Consider the following 10,035-nt stretch of genomic DNA (forward strand, 5'->3'; position numbering starts at 1 on the left):
AGTTGGGTATGAAGTGGGCTTAGCTAGCTGAGAATTGGAAGAAACACGATGTGTATCATTTATATATATAAACATGAGTCCCATCATATATATATATATTTGATTAGTTAATGTTATAGATATCTAAAAATTAAAGAAATCGGCAGAAATTAATATAAGCTGGCTTTAATTCAACGTTATGTACTGTCTAGTTGTTAATTACTTGTATTCATGGCTATCTGCTTGGATATATGAAAAAAATTAGAAGAACTTGCTGCTATGTCTGCTCAAGTGGCCTGATATATGCCTAGAGCTATCTATCCCTTTTCCTCCTTCAAACGAAAATATCCATGATCTGGAACAAACTATTTCTTTGGGTCTTTACTATAAGGACATTTCTTATGGTTTATATATATAAGGCCCTATGTTTAAGAAGTACGTATAAAACTGCTTGTTTCCCCTCCAGATGTCCTATATATGATATGATATTTCTTAAATAATTTTTTGGATAATTTTAAAATTTTTAAAGCATTGGCTAATTTTAAATAACTTTTTAAAAGTATATAAAATTATGAATAGGTTGGTTCTTATAATAATAAATACCTGAGAAATTAATTAGTTTTGAATTGGATGTGTGGGCCGGGCTCCAAAATATATAAAGGAAATCATTTCTAATAAAACTTTTTTTCGCAGGCTTAAAATGTGCGTGTGTGTGTCTGTCTGTCTGTCTGTCTTTGAGGATCCTAATCCCATAAGATAACAATAAGAAAGAAAAAAGAGGCAGAGTATATTACAACTTGTCTTTCAGCATTAATATATAGAAGGATGTTTAACGCTTGCAAGAGTCATGTATGTTAGAAAGTTACTCCTCCTATTCTCCAAGTCGGATCTAACTAACTAATTTAAGTTAATTAAGAATGCTAGTTAAATTATAGTTTATATTATATGTTTTTTCTAAAACATCATAAGCATATTTATTAATTCCCTTTCTCATTTTGGTGAGGAGAATACCAATAGAGTTAATTTTGAAAAAAAATGGATAAACAAAGACTTATAGATAAGACTAAAATCAATTTTCTAATTAGGTCCTACATTAAGAACCAGAAAATTACTATTTTTTTAAATAATTATCACAACCTTGATTTGATTGACATTTAGATAAGTCTTTTTAAAACACCAACAGCATATATTCCTTTCCCCTCTTTCTTTTTTCTCTATTTTTTTTTCTTTTTTATTTGAGCTGTTAATTAAATATATTAATCCTATAATCGTGCCACCAAATATGATTGACCGATTAGAAAAAGAGTTGATATCCTTTCAGTACTTATCTAGTACTATTTATAAGTTAATTTTAACTTGTTTATTGAAATTATGAAAAAAATTTAAATTAATTTTGATTTAAAATTTAATGACTTTTTAATTTTATCTCTTTTTTATCCAAATAATTAACAGTCAGACAAACAGAAAAATAGAAATAAATTTAATCAGTGGCTGCAGAAATCAAATAGAGAATAAAAAAAACTTAAAAAGGAACAATTTCTTTGCGGGCCAACCCAATTGGAGGAAGATTATGACTTTACGGCCAAGTTGTTTAAACAAGACTCAATAGTCAATCTGCACGTAGCCTACTCAAGCCGGCATGTATTAATTGAATCAAACCTCATTAAGCCGACAATTTTAATTAACGTTTTAAATTGTGCATAAGTCAAATTAAACTTTATGGTTATTTAATTTGTACTTACAATAATGAAAATACACACTAACTCCAATATAAAAACTAATTGAAAATTCAATTTGGTCTTAAATATAATATCATAATCTACTTTGTCTCTAATATTTATTTATTTTGCCCACAAGTAATTATATAATTATTACAAATGTTAAGGAGTTTTCATGAAAAGGTAATTTCAATACACATGATTGATTGAGGTATTTTAGGAGAGACAATATTTATTTGTTATAAATTTTTTCAATATCTACAAATTAGTTATTTAATTCTTATATCAGCTCTTATATTAAGGATGAAAGGTACGTATTATTTTTTTTAAAAATGTATTATAAAGATTACAGCAAATCTCATTATTTGTATAGAGATAGCTAGAGATGATGAGCTGAGTAGTGACAGTTTTTGAAGATTTTGTGAAGTACATTAGGATTTCGTTGAAAGTGTCTTGCTTGCAATTAAATGCGTCAAAGGAAGGATCAGTTCCTTTCAACAATTTCTGCAACGCAACGTGACTTTGATTTTACTCTGTCGTTTATTACCGTATGAATCATGCGCCTTTGGATCTTCTGCTAATTATACGTGCGCATTTGTTAGAGCGGATCAACTCAACTGATACTTAGCGTCTCCTTAAATATTATTTGAAATGTGTTTACTCCTAATTGTGATGAGTGTGTGAATTCCTATCGTCGGGTAAAGAATAACAAGAAAAAAATTACATGCATGTTTGATTTTTACATTTTGTGGTTTTACCTTGTATACCTAGCATAATTGTTGAAACTATGGGAATTCGTGAAAGTCTCTCGCCCAGTATGAGGAAAATGGAGCTCTCCTCCCCTCTTTTTTTTTTTTTTTTTCCTCTCAACGGCAGAGAGTACAGCTGGGCCTTTTAGTATTGTTATAAAAAAATTTAGAGAAAACTATTCCGTATTTAGACCCATATATTTTTTAATTTTAATTTGGTACCTTTATGTTTTGGGAAAATTGCAATTAGATTCCATCCAAGAGAATTAAATACAAAAAAGTCTCTTGAAATCATGAAATTATTATGAAGTCCCAAGGGACCTTTTTGCAATAAATTTTATTTGTTTAATTACCAAATTATCCTTCTTTTTTTTTTTTTAAGTTTGCATTGACAACTGAAAGAGCAATGGTTGACAACTTAGAGTGCAAGAATTGATAAGTATCGCAGCTGGTTTGATAACACATTTTCTCAACATATTACAAAATGTAACGCATGAGTTGTCAAACCAGCCCGATACTTGTCAATCATTGTCCCGTAAGTTGTCAACCACTGCCCTTTCAATTGTCAATGCAAATTTAAAAAAAAAAAAGAAGAAGGATAATTTGGTAATGAAACAAATAAAATTTATTGCAAAAAAGTCTCTTGAGATTTCAGAATAATTTCATGATTTCAAAGGACCTTGTTGTATTTAATTCCCTTGTGTGGAACCTAATTGTAATTCTCCCTTGTGTTTTTCTCTCATAATCAAATACTTTGATTTTGCTTTGCTAGTATTGTTAGTTCTTGTAAACTTTTCCTATTAACATCGTTAGCCATTGTACGACAACTAATTCTACTAAAATAACAAATTAAATTAAAGTATAGAATTAAGAGAGAAAAACATACAGGTACCAAAATAAAAAATTAGAAAAAAGTATAGTCACTTGTAAAATGGTTTTCTCAAAAAAAAAATTTTAACATTCGTAACCCATTCTATTCAATACAATGCCTAATTATTTTGACAAAAACAAACTTATCAATGCAAATTAAATGCTAATTTATGGAAAGGAAAAATCTTCATCCATGTTGGCTGTGACGTCCCGTGATCTCTTCCTCTTTCCGTTTCATCATTTCCTTGAACTTTTTTTATAGGCATTGTGACAGATTTATGGCAAAATTTTGTGATACCAAAATTTATTTCATAATAGATCCATAAAGCGTTTGTGATGGAAACTTTGAAATTCTATCGCAACAATTAAAATTTGCCACCAAGAAATTTGTGAGGAAATCCTTCCCAAGTTTCTTGTCTTTTAATAGTATCTGTATAAACAGAATACACCAATATTATCAATATTTATATATAAAACATATGGGAATTAGAGCATTATTATGAATAGTGTGGCAGTTAGTTTGAGCTCTCCACTGTAACGAGTGGAGCCGGAGGCGTTAACCAATCTAAAATGTAAAATTGATAGCAAATCTTATAGGTTGTTCATTACTCGTTATTCTTACATTTCTTAGCAAAAAAAAAAAGGACAAAAACAACAATAAATCAATATACAAGTGCTGCCTTAACCACGGGCATTTTCTTCATCATGCTGATTGGCAAGTCCATTAAAACCCTTCATCTCTTCCTCTTTTCTTTCATCATAACCTTCAACTTTTTTGTAAACATACCTCTTAGCAACAAGCACATAAACAGCCAAATTCAAAAACCCTAATCCAGCAAGCAGAAAATAGTAATAATCCAGATGTGACCTATTCAGATTATTCCCAAGCCATTTCTTTTTGCTTGCTGATTCCACAATAGATATAAGAGCACTGCTGATAAAATTTGCAACTCCAGCATTACTGATATAAAATGCAGCTCCCAAGCTTCTCATAGCCTCTGGCATTTGATCATAACACAGATGTTGAAGCCCTACTATAGATAAGGCATCCACAAACCCCAACAGAATATACTGAGGAAGCAACCACCAAACCCTAATTGGCAATATTGCTTTTGGATTGTCCAAGAGATTATAATCACTTGCTATTTTAACCCTTTTGGACTCTATTAGGGCAGCCACAAGCATGGTTAGAGAAGATAGGAATAAGCCAATGCCTATTCTTTGAAGCATTGTGATGCCTGTAGGTTTGCCTGTGAATTGTCTTAGCAGAGGAACAAGAAGTCTGTCATAGACCGGGATGAAGATCATGATAACGAAGCCGGAGATGCATTGAAGTGAAGCCGGCGGGATGATGAAGTGAGGTCCTAGTGATCTAACCATTGTGCTACCTTGTTTGGTGAAGAAGGTTGATGATTGAGCCTGAGCTAAATTGAAGTACAAGCTTGTTAGCCATATGGGTATGAGGCCTAACACTAGCTTTATTTCTTCCACTTGGTTTAATGAGCATAGCCTCCAAGGATTTCTTGTGTTGCTTGATGCATCAATTTCATCAATTATCATTGCCTTGTCCAAAAATCTGAAACACGTCAAAAGTGTTAAAACTACATTTAATAAGTTTTAAGAATTATATTGCTTCCAATAATCCATTTTATAAGTGTATAAATAAAAGAATAAAGGTTAGTTCAAATTAGTCAAAGCTCATAAATATATAGAAAATACTTCTTATTTTCCAAAACTACGCTATGAGTGCGTGGATACTTAATGTAGCAAAACTAACCAATGTGTCTTTTTTATAAGTGCAAAACTAAACAATAACTGATGGGAAAAAATAATTACTAAAAATTTTAGATAAGCTAGTAGTGTGGCTCTTATAAATGGGAACACATAAAAAAGTTCTCTTATAGTAGCACATAAGGCTAGAAGGAATATTTAGAAGTAGCAATCTCAAGTGTTGTTGGCATCCTAGTGAAAAATGGCTTGAATTGCTTAAACTCAAAATCTCTAAGTTTGAGTTGTGTGAAGATAGAAAAAACTATTTGAAGAATTCTCCCGAGTTGAGCCTGAACTCGTTCAAATCTAACTCAATGAAATAATCATATAAAAATATTTATAAATAGCAGAGATAATTCATATTACCTGAAATGTTTTGTGCGAGCCAAAACTCTAGTTTGTGTCTCCAAAATGATATCACCATGCATTGACTTGTTTCCATAGAAAACACCTTTTCCATTGCGCATCTCATCTACTTGCCGCTTACGAATAGCTGCTACTAACACTTGGGCCACCGCAGTGAAGGGGCTTCCAAGTGGCCCTTGTTTTTTATACTTTTTAATACCAAGCAAGAAAATACCAAAAGCCACAGCTATTGCTGCTGCCAATATGCCAAACCCTACTGTCCACCCAACGTTGTCCTAAATCCAAAAGCAAATGTCAACCAATAAAAAGTCAGATTTTACAATAATCCTAAATATATTTTTAAATATTAAAAATTATTATAAGGTTTTACAAAAAAAAAAATGCTACAATTCTATACAATTTATTATGGTAGTCAGATTGAACCACAACCTCCCACTTATAAGAAAGCTTTCATATTATTAAATTACAATTTTTGTCGATATTTTAAAATTAACTCAAAGTAACCTGAGTTGACGGTCAAATAAAGAGGATAATTTGAAGTTAATCTGGACTTTTTTTGGGCTCAACCGAAAAGTCAAAACCAGTTTATAGCCTGTTGGGCTGGGTGAGGCTTGCACTGGATCCACCTGTCTGATGAAAAGACTTAGGAATAAGCCCAGCTCAAATTGACCAGCCGGCCCAATTGACTGGGCCTTTACTTTTGCTGCTTCCTATGGTAATCCCAAGGATACGAGCACTTGATGCCTTAAAACTATAGTCCATTTAGCCCAATATTTATTAATAAAAAACATTATATGGTTTCAAAAGAAAATCAAGAGAACGCCAATGTAATTTACAGTTGGGGAGAAGTTTGGAGATAGTTAATAAAGTGAAAAGTAATAATAGGGACAAAATGTTGAATATGAAGTACCTGAAGATAAATGACAACTAAAATGGCAGATACAGCACCAGTTATAAGTCCTAAGTACCACCAGTTGAAGAAAGAGTTCTTGGCCATTCTTTCTTGTGGTGAGTCTTCATCAAACTGATCAGCTGCAAATGTTTGAACGCTTGGCTTGTGTCCTCCTTCTCCTATCGCCAATATGTAGAGTGCCATAAAGAACACCCACTTTCTGCTATGCACAGGAACCACTGATACTGAAAGTGTCAACAAAACCATCCCCTGCAATCATCTCAGGGTTTGGGTTAAGATGAGGTATCGTTGATCAGAACCCAAATGCCAACTTGTTGGCATATCATTTGTTTTTTTAATTATTACTTATTAGTGTGAATAGTCATTTTGGCCTGAAAGTATTTACGAAGGAGACGTGGGTATCCAGAAGTCTTTTTAAACTCAATATTGTCTGAAGTGTTAAAAAAGACACCACCTCATCATTTTAACCAGTAAAGGAACTTTCAGATACCTATAACTCCTTTGCGAATATTTTCAAGAGAAAAATGACAATAAGTGTTTGGGAAAGTAGGATGTATATGCATACCAAGAAATAGATGATGGAAGAGAAGATGACGGTTTTGAAGCGACCGAGGTAGGAGTCAGCAATGTAAGCTCCGAGCAAAGGGAAGACGAAGGAGACACCAACCCAGTTGTTGACATTCTTAGCAGCTGCCGGTGTTGTCTCTCCCAAAACATTGGTTAAGTAACTCACCAAGTTCCCACTTAATCCATAAAACGCAAATCTCTCTGCCATCTCCACAACTGCAACATGCATTTCATCAACTCATCAAAGATTATTGTCTCAATCAAACCAAAGTAGTGGTCATAGTAATTCAAGAGTTCTAGTTTATGCCCAAAAAAAAGCTGTTTGTAAAGAAGATCTCATCAAGATTAGTTCCATCATATTCACAGGGTATCAATATTCTCAGTCAGATTCTCTCTCTCACACACACACAGATGGAACTACCTAAACTCGGATTTGAGTCTGTGAAATAATTTTGGAAGAGGAACGCCGGTTCAGGCTACATGGATCTTCATGTCCAAATTCGATATCGCTGTAGACTTAAAATTTTCTCTGAAAACGTGAGCTGCTGATGAAAAACTAGTTTGGGAATGAAATTAATTGATTCTGGTTGAAAAACCCAAACAAGAAGATGACATGCAGAGAGAAGGAGATCGAAAGAGAAGAAGGAGAAGAAGGTTGAAAGTTGAAAGAGAGCTTACAAATGATGAAGATGGCGGCATTCCAGCCACCTCTAGAGGGTCTTCCATGATCAATTGAAGAGCTGTTGTTATTGCTTGGAGCTGTAGTCTCAACCATGGCTGCTCTAAATTATTAGCAATGGAAGAACAATATATTTGAGATTGAGGAAGAAGAAAACTACATTAATATTTTTAATTTTTAGTCAACTGGATTGATCGATGGGGTAGCTTTGGTTCATAAATAGTTGTCAGGTGGATATTAAATAGGATTCTCTTCCTTAATACATTTCTCAATTCCCTGTTGGCAGTGACATGACATAATCCTTCCTCCCAAAACTCATTTATTTAGTTATACATATTGGGAAAATGATACATACGGATCACTAAAATAAGTAAAAGACACTAAAGGATCGTAAATTTGCAAATCTCCCAGAAAAAGTACTTCTTTGCAAAATTTTAGAAACTTAATGACAAGTTGTAAATTATAGGCGGATTGAACAGCTTTTGGGATTTGTAACTAAAATTTCTCGAATTTAAAAATCGAGTTTTCACTTTTCACTTTTCACTTTTCACAATTTATAATTCACTTATAACTAAATATATTTTGTAATTTATAACCATGCTTTCGAGATTTACAATTAAGTTTTCAAAATTCGCAAGTATTTTCGATCATTCATTGACTTTTATACCTTTTTACCTTAAATTCTTACAAATATGTGATCTATTAATGTCATTTATTTTGTTTGGCTGTCTGGATGTGTCATTTCCTTTTTTTCTTTTCAAATAATATATATCAATTACCAAAATATATATCAAAATTATATTCATACACACTTTTTTGGGTATATATTAAGTATTAGAACCACTAAACGAAATTTTCCAAAAAAAAAAACAAGAAGACCATATGCTAGACGCACTTTCATTCCACTTTCCCCCTAATTCTCTTAATATGCTTGAATATTGAGGATTCAGACAGTACATATAAAGATCAATATATATGAAACTAGATCTCTGTAAACGTTAAGGGCTTTACAATTTATTAAGTATGATTTATCAGTAATGAGGGTGAATCTGAAGCAAAACAAAATTAAGCATCATGATGAGATATTATAATCAACGTACATGTGAGAAATCAAAAAGTGATGGAAAGTCAATATATGCTTGCTGTTTTTCAAAAAGGAAAAAAAAAAAAAAGTTCATATATGCTTTCTGTGAATGGGAAAAAAAAAAGCAAGATCAATTTGCAAAAGTATCTATCTTGAATACGTAAGATATATTATTGTAAGGTATATGATCCACCCACATGATTATTAACAATAATTGAAGATTTAAAATTAAAATTTCTATAAAAGACTATACTTTTTAAGTTTTTATAGTTACTTTGCTCCTGGTCGTTTTCAAAATGATAACGTGTTGATCCCTCTCTCTCTGTATATACATATGACATATGTGGATGAAAATGATCTCTATCCTATAACATTTATAAATGAGTATAAATTTAATTTAAAAGGCACAAGTAGCTAGTAGTAATTTCAATCTATTTAAAAAAAATTTAATTTTTGCGATTGGTTTCAAATATTCTGTTTTATTTTTAGCTATTGAAATTGAAAGACTATGACATAACACTTTTCTAATCAATAAAAAATGGAAGGCTTTGTCATGAATAAGAATATCTAAGTTACTTCAACAAAACTCCAAGAGTTAAAATAAATTTGCAAAGATTAATATTACTACATCTGATTTTTAATATAAAAGCTAGTTTAATATTCAATTTACTTTTAAGATATTGTTTCGTATGAGAAAAATGAAGGGGAAGGGAAGAAAAAAATGAGCTCTATTTAAAAAACTTGGAGAAGTGGGTTCTGAAATCTTAATAAAGAAAAGAAGTAACATAAAAGAGTAATAAAAATTAATTAAAAACTTTGAATCCCTTTTTTTAAAATTTTTTTAAATTGAGCCTATTAAAATTTTCCCTCCTCTCCCCTCCTTTCATTTTCTCTCGTACTAAACGAACCCTAAATATAATATCTCAATCTACTTTATTTCTCATATTTGTCTATTTTTTTTCAAAATAATCATTATAATAATTACAAATGTTAATGATTCTATCAAATAGTAATTCTAACTAATATACATAAATTGAAAAGGTATTTTAGGCAATATAACACATATTTATTACAAATAACTAATTTAACATACTCCCTTAATGTATTTAAATGACTTAACTAACTTTCATATTAAGAACTGGAAGTTGTATTATCTATCGGTCCTTGTATAGTTTGCTCGCATTGTTATTTTAGTCCATATACATATATGTGTGTGTAGTTTTTTATACATACATTTTAGTCCATATCATGCTTATTTAGTCCTTCTAACATGTTGGTTCTTCTCCTTTTATAAAAAATTGGATCTGAAGCTAACGATGTTAAATTGATGATGTGGCAGC

At 31.4% G+C, this 10,035-nt stretch overlaps 1 protein-coding gene across 1 annotated transcript; it reads right to left on the reverse strand.

The window, feature by feature from the left end:
• Positions 1-3,848: 3,848 nt before the first annotated feature.
• LOC114727490 (protein NRT1/ PTR FAMILY 5.4-like) lies at positions 3,849-7,707 on the reverse strand. The gene is made up of 5 exons (XM_028914190.1): positions 7,611-7,707; positions 6,931-7,148; positions 6,363-6,614; positions 5,453-5,727; positions 3,849-4,892 (listed from the first exon to the last, which is right to left on the reverse strand). The coding sequence occupies exons 1-5, from the start codon at positions 7,705-7,707 to the stop codon at positions 3,998-4,000; spliced, it is 1,737 nt and encodes a 578-aa protein (XP_028770023.1). The 3' UTR covers positions 3,849-3,997.
• Between the last annotated feature and the right edge of the window lie 2,328 nt (positions 7,708-10,035).

This window comes from Neltuma alba, unplaced genomic scaffold (genome assembly GCF_004799145.2).
Source record: "Neltuma alba isolate B1F8T4 unplaced genomic scaffold, ASM479914v2 tig00012478_pilon, whole genome shotgun sequence".
Taxonomy (NCBI): Eukaryota; Viridiplantae; Streptophyta; class Magnoliopsida; order Fabales; family Fabaceae; genus Neltuma; species Neltuma alba.

Bases quoted from the DNA above. Each gene is read 5' to 3' on its own strand.
- LOC114727490 (XM_028914190.1), bottom strand. From the start codon at position 7,707: ATGGTTGAGACTACAGCTCCAAGCAATAACAACAGCTCTTCAATTGAT. The intron at 7,149-7,610 runs GTAAGCTCTCTT...TGCATGTTGCAG, and splicing joins TGCCGCCATCTTCATCATTT to TTGTGGAGATGGCAGAGAGA. The intron at 4,893-5,452 runs GTAATATGAATT...GACGTGTTTCAG, and splicing joins GCTCGCACAAAACATTTCAG to ATTTTTGGACAAGGCAATGA.